The 21533-nt window shown below is 50.0% G+C and overlaps 2 protein-coding genes across 5 annotated transcripts in view; one reads left to right on the forward strand and one right to left on the reverse strand.

Annotated features, from left to right (window-relative positions):
• The window catches only part of LOC124025296 (E3 ubiquitin-protein ligase RNF123), a 236401-nt gene that overhangs the window by 170833 nt on the left and 44035 nt on the right, over positions 1 to 21533 (forward strand). The window lies entirely within an intron of this gene.
• On the reverse strand, positions 4343 to 8928 carry amigo3 (adhesion molecule with Ig-like domain 3). Its single transcript, XM_046338874.1, has one exon. It carries the CDS (start codon positions 7189 to 7191, stop codon positions 5638 to 5640), a length of 1554 nt encoding a protein of 517 aa, XP_046194830.1. The 5' UTR covers positions 7192 to 8928; the 3' UTR covers positions 4343 to 5637.

Below are 21533 nucleotides of genomic sequence, written 5' to 3' on the forward strand. Positions count from 1 at the left end.
CTCTTAGTCTTCTCACTTTGCTTGGTGAGGTAGATTGCTGCTATAACTTGATGATCCTTCACATACCTAACCATTTCCTTTGCTCTCTTGTAGAGTGTATCCATTGTTTTCAGTGGCATGATGTCCTTGAGGAGCAGATTTAATGCATAAGCAGCACAGCCAATGGGTGTGATGTGAGGGTAGGCCTCCACTTTAGCAAGCAGCCTCCATGTTCGCAGCATTGTCTGTCACCAGTGTAAATCCCTTCTGTGGTCCAAGGTCATTGATGACTTCCTTCAGCTCATCTGCAATGTCGAGACCGGTTTGTCTGTTGTCCCTTGTGTCTGTTCTCTTGTAGAATACTGGTTGAGGGGTGGAGATGTAGTTAATTATTGCCCACGAACATTCGTCCACCCATCAGAGATTTTTGCAATACAGCCTGCATTGCAAACATCAACAAATACAATTCCATGTACAGATACATAGTTAAGCAGTTCAATTAAACAACTCCTTTGTAAGATACATTTAAAAAAAATGAAATGTACAGAAACAGGTGAAATAACACTCCTCAGTTAGCAGGCTCAAGCAAGCTAAAACCCACATTGTAGAAAAACGAACTATCTCAGTGTTAACAAGTTAGAAATGATTTAAACACACCTTACTGTAGGTTTCTATTTACTAGTTAACAAAAAATTATGTATGTCTAATAAAATATATTCACCTCACCCAGTATTGTAATCAAAACTTACCAGAAAGCATGTAGTCCTTGGCTCAGACAGTGTAGTAGTGTCGGTTCAATAGCATCTCATTAGTGTGCAAGATCTTGAGAATCAGCTGTACATGTGATGGAAGAATGCACTGTGCATGCAGAGGGTTGCAATGCGATTGAATTGAGGATTAGTTTAGCCAAAATATGCCACAATACCTATAATTGCCTTGTGTATCCAACAAAAAGATGCACTGTATAAGCTAACGTTTTTGATGAATTTAAGCAAAATTCCCCAAATTCCCAGGCTTAACTTCCCATGGAAAATTAACGGAAAATTAACGGAAAGTTTCCGACCCTTGGTATGACACCTGATATGTTATTAGCAGTGGAATGGTTACTGAGGTATGACACCTGATATGTTATTAGCAGTGGAATGGTTACTGAGGTATGACACCTGATATGTTATTAGCATGTAGAATGGTTACTGAGGTATGACACCTGATATGTTATTAGCATGTAGAATGGTTACTGAGGTATGACACCTGATATGTTATTAGCATGTAGAATGGTTACTGAGGTATGACACCTGATATGTTATTAGCATGTAGAATGGTTACTGAGGTATGACACCTGATATGTTATTAGCATGTAGAATGGTTACTGAGGTATGACACCTGATATGTTATTAGCATGTAGAATGGTTACTGAGGTATGACACCTGATATGTTATTAGCATGTAGAATGGTTACTGAGGTATGACACCTGATATGTTATTAGCATGTAGAATGGTTACTGAGGTATGACACCTGATATGTTATTAGCATGTAGAATGGTTACTGAGGTATGACACCTGATATGTTATTAGCATGTAGAATGGTTACTGAGGTATGACACCTGATATGTTATTAGCATGTAGAATGGTTACTGAGGTATGACACCTGATATGTTATTAGCATGTAGAATGGTTACTGAGGTATGACACCTGATATGTTATTAGCATGTAGAATGGTTACTGAGGTATGACACCTGATATGTTATTAGCATGTAGAATGGTTACTGAGGTATGACACCTGATATGTTATCAGCAGTTGACAGGTTTTAGGAAATCATACGGCCTGTATCTCATTTCAATAACAGCCGACTGATATTGCTGACCCGTCTCTCTCTGTTTCCGTCCTCGCTAGAAAAGTATATCTCTCACACACACACACGTGTATAAACACAACACACACACACTCCTAAGCCACAGACACACATGGCAATAACAAGCCAGAATACATTTACCTCTGCGGTCCAAGAAGCATGATTTATTAACAGGTTGAAGAAAGAAAGGATGCAAGAGGAGGAGGAGTGTGGGGTACGTGGTGAGGGAGGAGTGTGGGGTACGTGGTGAGGGAGGAGTGTGGGGTACGTGGTGAGGGAGGAGTGTGGGGTACGTGGTGAGGGAGGAGTGTGGGGTACGTGGTGAGGGAGGAGTGTGGGGTACGTGGTGAGGGAGGAGGGTGGGGTACGTGGTGGGGGAGGAGGGTGGGGTAAACGTGGTGAGGCAGGACACACACACACGTGGTGAGGCAGGACACACGTGGTGAGGCAGGACGGTGGAATACATTGAGGGTGGGGCGTGGTGAGGGAGGAGGGTTTACGTGGTGAGGGTGGAGGAGGTTGGGGAACGGATGAGGGTGGAGGAGGTTGGGGTACGTGGTGAGGGTGGAGGAGGAGGGTGGGATACGTGGTGAGGGTGGAGGAGGTTGGGGTACGTGGTGAGAGTTGGGGGAGGGTGGGGTACGTGGTGGGGAAGGAGGGTGGGGTACGTGGTGGGGGAGGAGGGTGGGGTACGTGGTGAGGCAGGAGGGTGGGGCACGTGGTGAGGCAGGAGGGTGGGGTACTTGGTGAGGGAGGAGGGTGGGGTACTTGGTGAGGGAGGAGGGTGGGGTACGTGGTGAGGGAGGAGGGTGGGGTACGTGGTGAGGGAGGAGGGTGGGGTACGTGGTGAGGGAGGACGGTGGGGTGCGTGGTGAGGGAGGAGGAGGGTGGGGTACGTGGTGAGGGAGGAGGAGGTTGGGGTACGTGGTGAGGGTGGAGGAGGAGGGTGGGATACGTGGTGAGAGTTGGGGGAGGAGGGTGGGGTACATGGTGGGGAAGGAGGGTGGGGTACGTGGTGAGGGTGGGGTGCGTGGTGGGGGAGGAAGGTGGGATACGTGGTGAAGGGTGGGGACGTGGTGAGGGTGGGGTGCGTGGTGAGGGAGAAGTGTGGTGTACGTGGTGAGGGAGGAGGGTGGGGTACGTGGTGAGGGAGGAGGGTGGGGTACGTGGTGAGGGAGGAGGGTGGGGTACGTGGTGGGGAGGAGGGTGGGGTACGTGGTGAGGGAGGAGGGTGGGGTACGTGGTGAGGGAGGAGGGGGGGTACGTGGTGGGGGAGGAGGGTGGGGTACGTGGTGGGGCAGGAGGGTGGGGCGTGGTGAGGCAGGACGGTGGGGTGCGTGGTGAGGCAGGACGGTGGGGTACGTGGTGAGGGAGGAGGGTGGGGTACGTGGTGAGGGAGGAGGGTGGGGTACGTGGTGAGGGAGGAGGGTGGGGTACGTGGTGAGGGAGGAGGAGGTTGGGGTACGTGGTGAGGGTGGAGGAGGAGGGTGGGATACGTGGTGAGGGTGGAGGAGGTTGGGGTACGTGGTGGGGGAGGAGGGTGGGGTACGTGGTGAGGCAGGAGGGTGGGGTACGTGGTGAGGCAGGAGGGTGGGGTACGTGGTGAGGCAGGACGGTGGGGTACGTGGTGAGGCAGGACGGTGGGGTACGTGGTGAGGCAGGACGGTGGGGTACATGGTGAGGGAGGAGGGTGGGGTACGTGGTGAGGGAGGAGGGTGGGGACGTGGTGAGGGAGGAGGGTGGGGTACGTGGTGAGGGAGGAGGGTGGGGTACGTGGTGAGGGTGGAGGAGGTTGGGGTACGTGGTGAGGGTGGAGGAGGAGGGTGGGATACGTGGTGAGGGTGGAGGAGGTTGGGGGTACGTGGTGAGGTTGGGGGAGGGTGGGGTACGTGGTGGGGGAGGAGGGTGGGGTACGTGGTGAGGCAGGAGGGTGGGGTACGTGGTGAGGCAGGAGGGTGGGGTACTTGGTGGGGGAGGAGGGTGGGGTACTTGGTGAGGGAGGACGGTGGGGTACGTGGTGAGGGAGGAGGGTGGGGTACGTGGTGAGGGAGGAGGGTTACGTGGTGAGGGAGGAGGGTGGGGTACGTGGTGAGGGTGGAGGAGGTTGGGGTACGTGGTGAGGGTGGAGGAGGAGGGTGGGATACGTGGTGAGGGTGGAGGAGGTTGGGGTACGTGGTGAGAGTTGGGGGAGGGTGGGGTACGTGGTGGGGAAGGAGGGTGGGGTACGTGGTGGGGGAGGAGGGTGGGGACGTGGTGAGGCAGGAGGGTGGGGTACGTGGTGAGGCAGGAGGGTGGGGTACTTGGTGAGGGAGGAGGGTGGGGTACTTGGTGAGGGAGGACGGTGGGACGTGGTGAGGGAGGAGGGGTGGGGTACGTGGTGAGGGAGGAGGAGGGTGGGGTACGTGGTGAGGGAGGAGGAGGGTGGGGTACGTGGTGAGGGAGGAGGAGGTTGGGGTACGTGGTGAGGGTGGAGGAGGAGGGTGGGATACGTGGGATACGTGTTGACGGAAGAGGAACATAATTCCATGAGGAAAACAGCGAGCTGTTGGAGTGTCCTCCTGTCAATCCAGGAACAAACGTACCATAACAGGTAAAATCAGCTCTCTTGTCTCTCAATATTCTGTATCCGTCGGTGTCAGTAGCGGATGAAAAAGCATCCGTAAGAAAAGTGTTAAGAGCCGAAAACAGCCCCCTCTATCCTCACAGTGAAACCACGGCCCAGTCTCTTAATAACTAAGAAATAAATGGATGGATCTATTTTGCCACGAAAAAAAAAACTGTCTCCTTCTGCTGAACTGTTCTGCACACACACACTGTGTTCCTGTTTCTTCCTTTGTTTGTTTGTTATCCGACAGCTAAGCCAAGGTAGGAATTCACCAGGACTTTACAGTGGGGTTTTAAATCACATTTCTCTACTGCTAGTTCCATATAAAAAGAAAAAAAAAACATTTTAAAAGCTTTAACATTGTTGTTTCTCTATTCTACTAAAGGTCACATTCATTCTGCTTAAAGGTATACTTTGTAAATGTGTTTCTGCTAGTCATCTAACTTGCTATCTTTAGGCTACTTGCTATAAAAAGGTTTCAAGCTGTACAGTTATGGCTGATTTTGTTGAAATGTTCTTAGACGAGCCATTCATACTCTAGCTCTGGTTCTATTAAAGGGTACAAGCCGTGCTAACAGGGACAGCTCTATCCTGCTTTGTTTTGATATAGTTCTAGATATACACCCGGTATTGTGTTGCAAAACTCTGTAAACTTTCTCAAAGTTCCCTGGTTTTCCACAAATCCTGGTTATAAGAATTCACGGATTTCTGCTTATTTCCTCGTATCCAGGATTTCTGGGAAATCGGGGGGAATGTTTTGAGAAAGTCAAAAGAATGTTGCAGCCCTAGTCCAGAAGCACTGTTTCTCACTCAACATGCAGGATCCTTGTCGTTCCACTTCTCAGAAAGGCAGTCCAGTCAAACCTGGCCTGGGCCAGTTAAGTTTGTGCTGGATGTTAATTTCTCTGCTCTTTTGCTGTCTTGCTCTCCATCTCCCTGCCTATATGTTCCTCTCCATCTCCCTGCCTATCTCTTCCTCTCTCTATTTCTGTCTCTCAATCTCCCTCTCGTGGTGTCTTCTGCCTCACCCCTGGGTGGCAATGCAATATATCTATCCTACTCTGACAGGCAGTGTCTAACTCTTTGCCCTGCCTGGTGGGTAACCCAACCCACTCTCTCTGCTAGTGGGGTGGGGTGGGACAGAGGAGGCAGGTGTTTGGTAGAGAGAAGGTACAGTAGGAGATGGCTTGTCTGCCTGGTGCTATGGCACGATGGGTGAGTCTGAGAAGACTGAGGTGATGGAGTGGCCTGAAACCGAGACTGGGGACAGCGCACCTGTAGCCGCCCTTAGCCGGCCGTTCTGCACTTCTTTGATGGGTTCCAGAAACACCACATGCTTGTTGTTACTGACCTTGCGGCCTGGGCTCTCTGTGGTGGCGGGCGGGGTGGGGGTCAGGATTGAGGACTGGGCACTGCACTGGTCATTGGCCGGGCTGGGGGTACCCGGCAGAGGGGGCTGCTTGTGGCACCAGCAGTGGCAGGGGGTCAGGTAAAGGTACATGAGGACCAGAACGAGGGTCGCCACGCACCCTATGAGGGTCGTAAACCCCGTGTTGAAGGGCTCGGTTTCGTCGTGTCGCATCAACACCGTCACGTTCACTTCCCATGACTCGTTCCTCTTAGTCCCGTCGAAAACCTTGCACCAGTACACGCCGGAGTCCTCGACCTGCGCCGACACAATCTCCAGACTGCCGTTGGCGTGCATGCGGAGAGTGCCGTTGTTCTCCGGCGGGGCACCTGCCCCGTGGTGAGGCGAAACCCACAAGTAAGTTAGTTGCTGTCCTTTGAGCATGGTGTGACAGTCCAGAACCACGGCGGCTCCTTCGTACACCAGCAGGCTTCCCTCAGGCTCCCATAGAGCTCCAGCCACTGCCGTGCTGCACTTCAAGTTCACTTCAAAGAAGCGTCTGTGGTGGAAAAATTTAACGGAGGCCTTGTGTTCCCCATACACCAGGCAGGTGTGCTCCTCCCGGAAGTCACTGACCGAGGGGAACCCCTTCTGCTCCCAGCGCCGGAACATATTGTACATTTCGCATTCGCAGATCAGGGTGTTGTTGTGGAGGAAGAGTCCGCTCTGCAAGGCCGCCGGCAGGGTCTCGATGTCCACCAGGGGGAGTTTGGACATGCTGTTGGAGGACAGGTCCATGGTGGCTAGGAAGGGGTGGCTGTCCTCCTGGATGGAGAAGGGGAAGTCCGTGAGGCGGTTGTGGCTGATGTAGACCTTGCGTAGGTTGCCGAGCGCCGCCAGGGCCTTGCTCTCCACGCGCACGATGCGGTTGTTGAAGAGCAGCAGCTCCTCCAATCCTGTCAGCTCAAGGAAGTAGTGCGCCTCTACCTTTTCTAGCTGATTGGACGACAGGTCCAGTTGTCGTAGCGCGCTGCTGTTCCAGAAGGTTCCGGGCTCGAGGCATTTCAGAGAGTTGTGAGCCAGGCGGAGAGACTCCAGACGGGGCAGCGCAGCAAAGCTCCCCTTCTTCAGCTCCTTCAGGCGGTTGTGATTGAGGTCCAGGGTGGTGGTGTACGCGGGCAGCTCGGAGGGCAGTGCCTTCAGACCCTTGTCGACGCAGCTGAGGATGTCGGAGCAACACAGGCAGCCCTTGGGACATCTACTGGCCCCGACCCCAGACTCACTTGCCCCTACCCCGGGCTCAGCCGCGACCCCTGTCTCAGCCCTGATCCCGGCTTGCTGCAGTAGGAGCACTAGGAGGAGAGAGTTCAGCACCAGAGGGGTAGTTACAGCCTGAGACCTGAGCATTGTGCTGACGGGACACGACAAGGGGACGAGAGAGTGACACCAGGAATTTTTATATCCGTCCGTGGGGCTCCTGGTTGGTGCTCAGTCTCTCTGTTTTGGTTGGTCCACAGTCTTTCTTCCTCAATAAAAGTTTGGTAGGCGCAAAGTCTTTCTCTCCTTGTCTTTGTCTCCCTCTCTGTCTCTCAACAGGAGCGGAGTTGGAGGTTGGTGTAGTCTCAGTCTCAACGGGATCTTGGAGTGGTGGCGGTTTGGGGGGGGATATACGAGCTACAGCTGTATCGTAGCAGCAGAGAGAGTGAAAGCTGCCATAGCGGCCTGCCCCTCCACTGCAGGGCAGTAGACCAGACGGGAGGAGAGAAGAATTAGCAAATGGAAGGCAGTTTAACTAGTTCAATAGCTGTAAAAGTCTCTGTCCCTGCACAGGTTGGGGAAACCCAAGAAAAGTTCATTTCATGTGACTGAGAAACGAAGGGAATACAAGGATCCCTGACAAAAAGAAAAAGCACATCATCATTTCACTCTGGGATTTGCTCTATTTCTGCATCACAGTTTTTAGTGATACGCTCCTCACCTCTGGAAAGTCCATTAAAATGTCTTTATCACATGGGTTAGTCCTGGGAACTGTTGCTGCGGCAGGACTCATCAGAGTAGCCCATTATAAAACTGGGCGCTGGTCCGGAGGTTTAATTATAACACGTGGAGAAGCTGAGTCCTGTTGGAGCTTTTCTCTCTGTCATGTCCTGAAGAAGAACAAACGATGTTAACAAGAATGGCTTTTTTGTCCGTTTTGTTATGCCTACTGTCCACGGAGATGGACCGGTGTACTGTCCACGGAGATGGACCGGTGTACTGTCCACGGAGATGGACCGGTGTACTGTCCACGGAGATGGACCGGTGTACTGTCCACGGAGATGGACCGGTGTACTGTCCACGGAGATGGACCGGTGTACTTTTCTCTTGCTGTCTCCCGTCCTTGTGAGCTAAAGGAGGTGCTTTAAAGAATCACCAATTGTCCGATACTGTTAATCTTAGCCTACACAGAAAAACAAAACCCCGATTTGTCGGGAATCCGTAGTCCCACTGCCTCTTGTGACGGACCAAAACACCTTTTTCTCACAGTTGTAATGTAAATGTCCTTTTTGTCCAGCCATAAGAGTTATAGGTCACTAAACAAGCTGTCTGCGACAGACAGTGCGAGCAGGGAGGGGTTTGAATTAAGTCAACATTCTGTCTAGCTCGCTTAACACAATCATACAGCCAGTTCTCTCTCTCTCTCGGTCGATCGATACAATCTCCCCCTCTCCCTTCAACTGGCGGATGATGAGTGCACTCCCCAGGAGTATTGTATAGAAAAGAGGATGTGTACTGCTCCGACCAAAACCTCCAGAATCTTTCTCCTTCACGGCTTCTTCTCTGATCAGGGATCTTAGTAAAGACAAGATGTGTACTCGGTGGCTGCGATACGATGCACTTCATTTACAATCTAGTTCATCATCAGGGCTTCATGGAACACACCGGATTCCAGATAAAAGAAAAGTTCTTAACTAGTATCTAGTGTTTTCCTCTGCTCCGGTTGGCTGTAGTATCTAGTGGTTTCCTCTGCTCCGGTTGGCTGTAGTATCCAGGATTTTCCTCTGTTCCGGTTGGCTGTAGTATCTAGTGCAAAATCAGCTGTAAGACAGGTTCCTATGGTATCCAGAGAGAGAGAAGTGTGAGGGAGGGTTGTGACTCTCTCTGTGTGGCTGCTCTGTGTTGAGTGGAGGGACTATAGGAGCTTCTGGTCTTTTCCCAAGGCTCCACACAATGCAGCTCTCTCTCTCTCTTGTGCTCTCTCTCTCTCATAATTAATCCTCCCTGCCTTTTGATAAACGCTTCAGTCCCTCCCTCTCTCTTTCCTTGTCCATTCACCATGCATCTCTCTTTCTCTCTCTTCCTCTCTCTCCCCCTCTTTCTTTCTCTCTCTCTCTCTCTCTCTCTCTCTCTCTCTCTCTCTCTCTCTCTCTCTCTCTCTCTCTCTCTCTCTCTCTCTCTCTCTCTCTCTCTCTCTCTCTCTCTCTCCCCCTCTCTCTCTCTCTCTCTTCTCTCTCTCTCTCTCTCTCTCCCTCTCTCTCTCTCTCCCTCTCTCTCTCTCTCTCCCTCCCTCTCTCTCTCTCTCTCTCTCTCCCCTCTCTTCTCTCTCTCTCCTCTCTCTCCCCTCTATTCTCTCTCTCTCTCTCTCTCTCTCTGCTCTCTTCTCTCTCTCCTCTCTCTCTCTCCTCTCTCTCTCTCTTCTCTCCCTCTCCCCTCTCTCTCTGCTCTCTTCTCTCTCTCCCTCTCTCTCTGTGCTATGCCTGCTCTCTCTCTCTCTCCCCTCTCTCTCTCCCCTCTCTCTCTCTCTCTCTTTGTGCTTCGCCTGCTCTCTTCTCTTTCTCACTGTTGTGGGGGTTTCTGTACGGCAGCAGTGATTGGTCAGAGATCTGTCTCCCCTCGTGTCTCTCCCCCTCTCTCCCCCTTCACCTGTCTTCACCTGTCTCCCCCTTCACCTGTCTCCACCTGTCTCCCCCTTCACCTGTCTCCCCCCTTCACCTGTCTCTCCCCCTTCACCTGTCTCCCCCTCTCTCTCCCCTTCTCCACCTGTCTCCCCCTCCCCCCCCCCCACCTGAGTCCCCTCCTCTCCCCCAACCCCCATCCACCTGAGTCCCCTCCTCTCCCCCAACCCCCATCCACCTGTGTCCCATCCTCTCCCCCAACCCCCTCCACCTGTGTCCCCCTTCCCCCTCCACCCGTCTCCCCCTCTCTCCCCCACCCCCTCCACCCATCTCCCCTCTCCCCCACCCCCTCCACCTGTGTCCACTCTCTCCCCCACCCCCTCCACCTGTGTCCCCTTCTCTCCCCAACCCCCTCCACCTGTCTCCCCTTCTCTCCCCCCCCCTCCACCTGTCTCCCCCCTCCACCCCCCCCCCTCCACCTGTCTCCCCCTCTCCCCTCCCCTCCACCTGTCTCCCCCCTCCACCTGTCTCCCCCTCCACCTGCCCCCCCTCCACCTGTCCCCCTCTCCCCCCTCCACCTCCACCTGCCCCCCTCCACCTGTCTCCCCCCTCCACCCCCCCCTCCTCCACCTGTCTCCCCCTCTCTCCCCCTCCACCTCCACCTGTCTCCCCCTCCACCCTCCCCCCTCCACCTGTCCCCCCTCCACCTGTCTCCCCCCTCCACCTGTCTCCCCTTCTCTCCCCTCCACCTGTCTCCCCCTCTCTCCCCCACCCCCTCCACCCGTCTCCCCTTCTCTCCCCTCCACCTGTCTCCCCCCTCTCCCCACCCCCTCCACCCTCTCCCCTCCACCTCCCCCACCCCCTCCACCCGTGTCCCCTTCTCTCCCCAACCCCCTCCACCTGTGTCCCCTTCTCTCCCCCAACCCCCTCCACCTGTGTCCCCTTCTCTCTCCCCAACCCCCTCCACCTGTCTCCCCCTCTCTCTCCCCCTCCACCTGTGTCTCTCCCCAGTAATATTAATTATCATCATAGCATTTACATATGAATTTGCCCGTCTGTTTGCGTATGCCGAATAACTTGTTTGCTCTTTAAAAGTGTGCGTGCGTATATCTCTGAGTGCTGCTGTGAGGGAAGAGAACCTTCATTATCAACCTCGTTGGTTTGTTTCTCAGTAAAATAAAGTCTAATGTCTTGTGTGAGTGCTGTCTGTCACACAGCATTTAGCTATGTAGCTACATCCTCCCCCATGGGTCTGAGACCCCTACACAAACACACACACACACACACCTACACACACACAAACAGATGCAGGCATGCTGTGAGGCTTGTACGTTGTCATCAGAGGGATATTTCCAGATCACCGGATGACATGTTGTAGACAGTAAATGAAGGGTCTGACTCTGGGGAAGTAGATGAAGGGCTTCATTGCCAAAATCCCAAAGTGTCCCTTTAACCTGTTGAGACTCTAGGGGCAGTATTTTCATTTTTGGGAGAAAAAAAACGTTCCCGTTTTAAACGGGATATTTTGTCAGGACTATGCATATAATTGACAGCTTTGGATACAAAACACTGACGTTTCCAAAACTGCAAAGATATTGTCTGTGAGTGCAACAGAACTGATGTTGCAGGTGAAAGCCTGAGAAAAATCCAATCCAGAAGTGGCCCAGGTTTTGAAAGCGCTGCATGGCAATGAGTCCCCATTGAGCTGTGAATGTGCTATGAACCAGCTTACGCTTTCTACGTATTCCCCAAGGTGTCTACAGCATTGTGACGTAGTTTTACGCATTTATGTTGAAGACTAGCCGTAAGGGACCACATTGAGCAAGTGGTCACATGATTCTCCCGGAGAGAAAATCTTGCGTAAAGTACAGAGGTAGCCATTATTCCAATCGCTTCTACTGAGAAACCAGTAGAAGCGATTGAATAGATATTTGAAAAACACCTTGAGGATTGATTCTAAACAACGTTTGCCATGTTTCTGTCGATATTATGTAGGGCCGAGTGTCTCTGAGTTTTCGCTCCACCCTTGTACTTAATTAAAGTCACTAGAAAAGAAAAACCAAAAACCCACTCGGCCCTCCGTGAAATGAGTTTTACACCCCTGTCTTTAAAGAATCCTTGTTTAACCTTGTTCAAATGCAGCTTGTGCAAAGTTAACGAACACGTAATCAGATGTTTTTTACCGTCCTACTCCTGTCGTCGGAGGATTGATTACCAACCAAGTTTAGCGAGGCAAGGTGAAAATGTCCCAAATAGAGCTAGATAAAAGCAGAAAAACAATGTACTTTCTGAACACAGCCATAGCCATCAGATGTCTGGTGTTTTTCATGGTCATCACTCACTCACTGGTACGTTTGCCAAGGTCCCAACGTTACACATCCGTCACGCCAACGTGGCGCTTTACGTTAAACAGAACAGGTCTTTATACTTCGTATATCGTTACAGCCTTGTTCTAAAATAGTTTTTTGTTGTTTTCCCCATCAATCTACATATAAATAGATATCAATCTGTATAAAAAAACTGATATTACATTTACATGTGGCAAAGAAGTGGGTCGAGTGGTAAATGGCAGATATGTGAGAGCAGAACTAATAAACGGGCCCTGCCCGATCACTAAAATGGCCACCCCGATCAGAGCTACAGATCACTAAAATGGCCACCCCGATCAGAGCTACAGATCACTAAAATGGCCACCCCGATCAGAACTACAGATCACTAAAATGGCCACCCCGATCAGAACTACAGATCACTAAATGTCCGACTGCCAAAACAACAAGTCCCAGAAGCAAGGGGAACCGTCAGAAGGTGGCGCCGCCCCACGGGTAAAGGGTCAAGAGAAACCAGGAAGGGAGAGAGAGAGGGCTGGAAGGATCTATGAACAATAGAGAAAGAGACGATAGAGATTGGCTGGATTTACCGTGTATGAGCTGGACTGTTTTGGACTTACCTGTTGGCGTTTGGACCTGGACCTACCGAGAACCTGATTCGTGTACCGAACCCTGCTGTCTTTGACCTTGCCTACGGCCTGGGTGGACCAGGACGGAGAAACAAACACACAGGCACTGTCCTGTTCGAAAGAACTCTCATTCTGTGGTGATTTGGTGACAGTTTCTCACTTAGTTTGTGACAAGTACTCAGACCCTTTACACACCTGTATTTGGGGAGTTTCTCGCATTCTTCTCTGCAGATCCTCTGTCAGGTTGGATGGGGAGCGTCCCTGCACTGCTATTTTCAGGGCTCTCCAGAGATGTTTATCAGGTTGAAGTACGAGAGTTGTCCTGTTGGAAGGTGAACCGTCACCCTAGTCTGAGGTCCTGAGGGCTCTGGAGCAGGTTTTCATCAAGGATCTCTGTACTTTGCTCCGTTCATCTTTCCCTCGATCCTGACTAATCTCCTAGTCCCTGCCGCATAAAAACATCCCCACAGCATGATGCTGCCACTACCATGCTTCACCGTAGGGATTGTGGAAAACATCCCCACAGCATGATGCTTCCACCACCATGCTTCACCGTAGGGATGGTGGAAAACATCCCCACAGCATGATGCTGCCACCACCATGCTTCACCGTAGGGATGGTGGAAAACATCCCCTCAGCATGATGCTGCCACCACCATGCTTCACCGTAGGGATGGTGGAAAACATCCCCTCAGCATGATGCTGCCACCACCATGCTTCACCGTAGGGATGGTGAAAAACATCCCCACAGCATGATGCCGCCACGATGCTTCACCGTAGGGATGGTGCCAGGTTTCCTCCAGACGTGACGCTTGCCATTCAGGGCAAAGAATTCAATCTTGGTTTCATCAGACCATAAAATCTTGTTCAAGGTTGCAAGTTCAAATCCCCGAGCTGACAAGGTACAAATCTGTCGTTCTGCCCCTGAACAGGCAGTTAACCCACTGTTCCTAGGCTGTCATTGAAAATAAGAAATTGTTCTTAACTGACTTGCCTAGTAAAATAAAAGTAAAATAAAAAAAATGTAATGGTATGAGAGTCCACGTGGGCTGTCATGTGCCTTTTACTGAAGAGTGTCTTCTGTGTGGGCACTGTACCATAAAGGCCTGATTGGTGGAGGGCTGCAGAGATGGTTGTCTTTATGGAAGGTTCTCCCATCTCCACAGAGGAGCTCTGGAGCTCAGTCAGAGTGACCATCGGGTTCTTGGTAACCTCTCTGACCAAGGCCCTTCTCAGTTTGGCCCGGTGGCTCTAGGAAGAGTCTTGGTGGTTCCAAACGTCTTCCGTTACACCGTTTTCTATTTTCTTCCATGTTCTTGGGGACCTTCAATGCTGCAGACATTTTTTGGTACCCTTCCCCAGATCTGTGCCTCGACACAATCCTGTCTCGGTGCTCTACGGACAATTCCTTCGACCTCATGTCTTGGTTTTTGCTCTGACATGCACTGTCAACTGTGGGACCTTACATAGACAGGTGTGTGTTTTCCAAATCATGTCCAATCAATTGAATTTACCACAGGTGGATTCCAATCAAAGTTGTAGAAACATCTCAAGGATGATCAATGGAAACAGGATGCACCTGAGCTCAATTTTGAGTCTCATAGCAAAGGGTCTGAATACTTATGTAAATAAGGTATTTCTGTTTTTTATTTGTAATATATAAATAAATAAAACTTTTTGCTTTTTCATTATGGGGTGTTGTGATGTCGTTATGGGGTGTTGTGATGTCGTTATGGGTTGTTATTTGTAGACTGATGAGAAAAAAACAAATCATCGATTTTAGAATAAGGCTGTAACGTAACAACAGGTGGAAAAGGTCAAGGAATCTGAACACTTTCCCGATGCACTGTGGTGCCTACAGTGTTTACCTACAGTGTTTACCTCCAGTGTTTACCTATAGTGTTTACCTACAGTGTTTACCTACAGTGTTTACACACAGTGTTTACCTACAGTGTTTACCTACAGTGTTTACCTACAGTGTTTACCTACAGTGTTTACCTCCAGTGTTTACCTATAGTGTTTACCTACAGTGTTTACCTACAGTGTTTACCTACAGTGTTTACCTACAGTGTTTACCTACAGTAGTTTCAGAAAAACCAGCCAAGCTAATCGCTCCTTTTAGCTCGGGCACCTGGACAGAAGTGAAAAGACACTGTTTGAAGGATGACAACAACAACAACAGTGCTGGTGTTTGTCTTCTGTCACAAGAAGCAAATTATTTTTCTTACCTTACTCTGTGGCAGTTGATAAATAATTATATTTAGTATGATTACGTTCCTGACCAGTTTTCCTCTCTGGTTCAATAGCAGCACTAAGCTTCCTACCAATGAAATGTCACAGAAGATCTTCATCAAATCAAATCAAATATATTTATAGAGCCCTTTGTACATCAGCTGATATCTCAAAGTGCTGTACAGAAACCCAGCCTAAAACCCCAAACAGCAAGCAATGCAGGTGTAGAAGCACGGTGGCTAGGAAAACCTCCCTAGCATTTTGTCATCCTTCCTACAGGTCATTGTTGTAGAAAACTGGTCCCTCGGCCAATTCAATTCCCCATCGTACAAAAAAAAACAATACAATGAGAAGAAGAAATGAAGACGAGATAGATATGCTAGATGGAGACAGAGAGCGAGACATGGGAGAGAGAAGAGGAAGCAGGCGGAGAGAGGAAACCCCCGAGGGTTAATGCTACCTTTTATCTGTTTGCCTGCGAACAAATATCAATGTGGTGCTGGATTTGCTCTGCCTGCTCCTTGTAATGACACTGCGAGGGGTCAGAGATCAGAAAGCTCTGAAGACTCCATGGTGCTCATTACTACAGCTAACCCTCTGAACCCCTGAGGTTCTCTCGTTCTGTCTGGCTGAGACACATTGGTGGAAACATCTCGATACGCAGAGAGAGCTGCTGGATGAAACGCTGGTTTGTGTACCTAGTGGCTATATGAAAAGGGGCTTGAAACGGAGGGTAGATAGAATCGTTGTCGTCTGAAAGTACTGAAGAGATAGAAGACTGAGAGGGACAGAGTGGGAGTAGATGAAGAATCCACGTGTGCGTGTGTGTGTTATTTGTTCGTTAAGATGTCTATATATTGTGTCGTTTAAAAGGAGATGCATTATAATGCCCCTGTCTTGATGGAACACAACTTTGACAAAACACACACACACACACACACACACACACACACACACACACACACACACACACACACACACACACACACACACACACACACACACACACACACACACACACACACACACACACACACACACACACACACAAAAGACTGCGTTTTCTTTTCATTTATGACTCCAGGCCACACACACACACAGACAAACACACACACACACACAGACACACACACACAGACACACACACACACACACACACACACACACACACACACACACACACACACACACACACACACACACACACACACACACACACACACACACACACACACACACACACACACACACACACACACACACACACACACACACAGACAGTACATAGTACACAATGGACAGTTTTCTAAACTCTTTTGTTACATCGATTCACTGTGGTAATTATTCTGAAACATTTTGTTTCTCATGAATCAATCTTCTTTTGTTGTTATTTCGAGAATGAGAAACCGTGTCTTTTGTCTGCTGGTCGGCTACAATCTGACAACAGAGAAGGTCACGGTCTAGTCGTGCTGATGGGACGTGGCGTGTGTGTGTGTGTGTGTCAAGTGTGCTGATGTGATGTGTCATTGTGTGTGTGTCAAGTGTGCTGATGTGATGTGTCATTGTGTGTGTGTCAAATGTGCTGATGGGATGTGTGTGTCATGTGCTGATGGGATATGTCATTGTGTGTGTGTCAAATGTGCTGATGGGATGTGTGTGTCATGTGCTGATGGGATGTGCCATTGTGTGTGTGTCATGTGCTGATGGGATGTGTGTGTCATGTGCTGATGGGATGTGTGTGTCATGTGCTGATGGGATGTGTCATTGCGCGCATCAAATATGCTGATGTGATGTCATATTGGTGTGTATTTGTATCAAAGGAGTCCAGTGACGAGAACAACATGACGTGTGTGTGTGTGTGTGTGTGTGTGTGTGTGTGTGTGTGTGTGTGTGTGTGTGTGTGTGTGTGTGTGTGTGTGTGTGTGTGTGTGTGTGTGTGTGTGTGTGTGTGTGTGTGTGTGTGTGTGTGTGTGTGTGTGTGTGTGTGTGTGTGTGTGTGTGTGTGTGTGTGTGTGTGTGCTGGTATCCTCCGTTTTTGTCTCCTTTTGATCGTCTGAAATAACATGCCCTATAATCCCCGCCTCACAGGCATTCGATGAATGGTTCCAATTTTGTTTCAAGACCAACGTCTATGCTTACAGAAGGGCAGAAACAACTAAACTGGGTGAGTTAAAAGTAGATCATCTTGTCTGAAAAAGATGAAGCTTTCTGTGACAATAGAAGCTTCACTGCCAATATAATGCAGTACAGACAGTCTGGGCTGTCACCTCCAGCTTCACTGCCAATATAATGCAGTACAGACAGTCTGAGCTGTCACCTCCAGCTTCACTGCCAATATAATGCAGTACAGACAGTCTGGGCTGTCACCTCCAGCTTCACTGCCAATATAATGCAGTACAGACAGTGGGCTGTCACCTCCAGCTTCACTGCCAATATAATGCAGTACAGACAGTCTGAGCTGTCACCTCCAGCTTCACTGCCAATATAATGCAGTACAGACAGTCTGGGCTGTCACCTCCAGCTTCACTGCCAATATAATGCAGTACAGACAGTGGGCTGTCACCTCCAGCTTCACTGCCAATATAATGCAGTACAGACTGTCTGAGCTGTCACCTCCAGCTTCACTGCCAATATAACGCAGTACAGACAGTCTGGGCTGTCACCTCCAGCTTCACTGACAATACACTGCAGTACAGACAGTCTGGGCTGTCACCTCCAGCTTCACTGCCAATACACTGCAGTACAGACAGTCTGGGCTGTCACCTCCAGCTTCACTGCCAATATAACGCAGTACAGACAGTCTGGGCTGTCACCTCCAGCTTCACTGCCAATACACTGCAGTACAGACAGACAATACAGACAGCAGTACAGACGCAAGTAATTCTACATTACTCACTTTAGGCTACTTAACTAGTTAGGAGCCTCTGGGGTGTGGTATATGGCCAATATACCACAGCTAAGGCCTGTTCTTACGCACAACACAACACAGAGTTCCTGGGTACAGCCCTTAGCCGTGGTATATCGGCCAAATATCACAAACCCCAGAGGTGCCTTATTGCTGTTATAAACTGGTTACCAATGTAATTAGAGCATGTTTTGTCATGCCCATGGTATACAGTCTGATATACCACGGGTGACTTCATAATTTGACATAGAATATACAGTATGAGAGATATATAGTAAGTGATTGATGTTGTACTGCATTGTTGAGGAGAGTGAGCAAGTAAGTGATTGATGTTGTACTGCATTGTTGAGGAGAGTTAGCAAGTAAGTGATTGATGTTGTACTGCATTGTTGAGGAGAGTGAGCAAGTAAGTGATTGATGTTGTACTGCATTGTTGAGGAGAGTGAGCAAGTAAGTGATTGATGTTGTACTGCATTGTTGAGGAGAGTTAGCAAGTAAGTGATTGATGTTGTACTGCATTGTTGAGGAGAGTGAGCAAGTAAGTGATTGATGTTGTACTGCATTGTTGAGGAGAGTTAGCAAGTAAGTGATTGATGTTGTACTGCATTGTTGAGGAGAGTTAGCAAGTAAGTGATTGATGTTGTACTGCATTGTTGAGGAGAGTGAGCAAGTAAGTGATTGATGTTGTACTGCACTGCATTGTTGAGGAGAGTTAGCAAGTAAGTGATTGATGTTGTACTGCATTGTTGAGGAGAGTTAGCAAGTAAGTGATTGATGTTGTACTGCATTGTTGAGGAGAGTGAGCAAGTAAGTGATTGATGTTGTACTGCATTGTTGAGGAGAGTTAGCAAGTAAGCGTTTCACTGTACCGTTTACACGTGACCAATAAACTTTGATTTGATTTGAACAGACTGTAGTATCGACACTGAAAGGGATTTATCTTCCCTCTATCATAAAGGTCTGTTAACATCTGTAAGATGTGTGCAGGCGTGTTACTATCCTACCAACAATGATCCATTTTTCTGGCCCATTGATCTACTGTACGCTGTACTCTAGCATCTCTCTCTCTCTCTGAGAAGACGTGTTAATCACCAGATGGAAGGAATGACCAACATGCAGAGATGGAGTTGAAGGAAGAGAGATGGAAGGGGGATGACGAGTGAGAAAACGGACACCATTCCCTCCGGCATCCATCAACCCAGAACAAAACATTGTGTTTGTGTGCTGGCTCTAAATAATTCATGGGAAGCAATATTCAAACCTTGTCTGATTTTCAAGCAAATTAAATTCAGGACTGAGAATGGACCACTCAGGAACACTCGGCACGTCTTGGAAAGCCATTCTGGTTTGTCTTTGGCATTCAAATGTGTGTAACAAAACTCTGTCCCCGGGTTCGTTTTTTCAGAATACCTTCTTTACATGGGCTTTGCTCCTTTCAATCCTGACAAACTCCCCATTCCCTGCTGGTGACAAGCATACCCATAACATGATGCTGCTACTTACAGGAAGCACAAGGGGAGGAGTGTTGGGGGAGAACGAGAGGAGGGAGGGAAGGAATCTATTTGAATCCCCTCCACTATCCTCCCTTTCTTAACTTTGACTGATCAACGACTCAGCTTCAGTTATACTGAGATCTTTGACTCTCTCTCTCTCTCTCCTCTCTCAATTCCCTCTCTCCTCTCCCCTCTCTCCTCTCAATTCAATTCAAGGAGCTTTATTTGCAAATTAGCAAAGTAAGTGAAATAAACCAACAAAAGTGAGAAGAAACAAAAACTTTAGAAATTAACAGAAAACATTTCACTCACAAAGGTTTAAAAAAAGATAGACATTTTTTTAAAGTGTTATATTATCAGCTATATACTGTGTTTAAACAATGTGCAAATAGTTGTAGTGTGAATCGTTTGGAAAGGTAAATATTGGTGGTATTTACAATGTTTGTGCTTCACTGGTCTCTCTCCCCTGCTCCCTATATCCCTCTGCCATCTGTTAACCGAGTCACAACACCCAGGTGTGGTCCATTTGGCTAATAATATCTTACCGTTTTTACCCATCATGTTAGGGCTGGGCGATTATGGCCCAAATATCATATATATGATATTTTTCACATGTTTTTTTTAATAGTATATTTTCTGTTTTTTAAATAATGAAAGTTGTAAATATTCTTCATGAGTAGTTATAACTCATTTAAATAGGCCTTTCTTCATTCTGATTGTTTTATACTGTCCATTTTCTAAAAATGTCTTCATTTACCACACTTTTGGTATCATTTCCACACGGTGCCTCGCAGGGCTGCATGATAAAAAGTATAGCCTTAGTTAATTGGTGGAATTATGTAAATAGACTGATTTATTCTAATTCGATCGTTGGAATATAGTGGGCAGCACCTTGAATACATTGTTGTTTGACATGACAACGAATGAATAAGGCCAGGGAGGAATTATTGACCAGGGTAGGAACCGCAACTTAAGAAAATGGTGTGGGAGGTGGTAGGGCTTGGTGTGGGAGGTGGTAGGGCTTGGTGTGGGAGGTGGTAGGGCTTGGTGTGGGAGGTGGTAGGGCTTGGTGTGGGAGGTGGTAGGGCTTGGTGTGGGAGGTGGTAGGGCTTGGTGTGGGAGATGGTAGCGCTTGGTGTGGGAGGTGGTAGCGCTTGGTGTGGGAGGTGGTAGAGCTTGGTGTGGGAGGTGGCAGGGCTTGGTGTGGGAGGTGGCAGGGCTTGGTGTGGGAGGTGGCAGGGCTTGGTGTGGGAGGTGGCAGGGCTTGGTGTGGGAGGTGGCAGGGCTTGGTGTGGGAGGTGGCAGGGCTTGGTGTGGGAGGTGGCAGGGCTTGGTGTGGGAGGTGGCAGGGCTTGGTGTGGGAGGTGGCAGGGCTTGTTGTGGGAGGTGGCAGGGCTTGGTGTGGGAGGTGGCAGGGCTTGGTGTGGGAGGGGGTAGGGCTTGGTGTGGGAGGTGACAGGGCTTGGTGTGGGAGGTGACAGGGCTTGGTGTGGGAGGTGACAGGGCTTGGTGTGGGAGGTGACAGGGCTTGGTGTGGGAGGTGACAGGGCTTGGTGTGGGAGGTGACAGGGCTTGGTGTGGGAGGTGGCAGGGCTTGGTGTGGGAGGTGGCAGGGCTTGGTGTGGGAGGTGGCAGGGCTTGGTGTGGGAGGTGGCAGGGCTTGGTGTGGGAGGTGGCAGGGCTTGGTGTGGGAGGTGGCAGGGCTTGGTGTGGGAGGTGGCAGAGCTTGGTGTGGGAGGTGGCAGGGCTTGGTGTGGGAGGTGGCAGGGCTTGGTGTGGGAGGGGGTAGGGCTTGGTGTGGGAGGGGTAGGGCTTGGTGTGGGAGGGGGTAGGGCTTGGTGTGGGAGGGGGTAGGGCTTGGTGTGGGAGGGGGTAGGGCTTGGTGTGGGAGGTGGTAGGGCTTGGTGTGGGAGATGGTAGGGCTTGGTGTGGGAAGTTGTAGGGCTTGGTGTGGGAAGTTGTAGGGCTTGGTGTGGGAGGTGAAAGGGCTCGGTGTGGGAGGTGAAAGGGCTCGGTGTGGGAGGTGGTAGGGCTCGGTGTGGGAGGTGGTAGGGCTCGGTGTGGGAGGTGGTAGGGCTCGGTGTGGGAGGTGGTAGGGCTCGGTGTGGGAGGTGGTAGGGCTCGGTGTGGGAGGTGGTAGGGCTCGGTGTGGGAGGTGGTAGGGCTCGGTGTGGGAGGTGGTAGGGCTCGGTGTGGGAGGGGTAGGGCTCGGTGTGGGAGGGGTAGGGCTCGGTGTGGGAGGTGGTAGGGCTCGGTGTGGGAGGGGGTAGGGCTCGGTGTGGGAGGGGT

This window comes from Oncorhynchus gorbuscha, linkage group LG03 (assembly GCF_021184085.1).
Source record: "Oncorhynchus gorbuscha isolate QuinsamMale2020 ecotype Even-year linkage group LG03, OgorEven_v1.0, whole genome shotgun sequence".
Taxonomy (NCBI): domain Eukaryota; kingdom Metazoa; phylum Chordata; class Actinopteri; order Salmoniformes; family Salmonidae; genus Oncorhynchus; species Oncorhynchus gorbuscha.

Coding starts and splice junctions, on each gene's coding strand:
- amigo3 (XM_046338874.1), bottom strand. CDS start 7,191: ATGCTCAGGTCTCAGGCTGTAACTACCCCTCTGGTGCTGAACTCTCTC.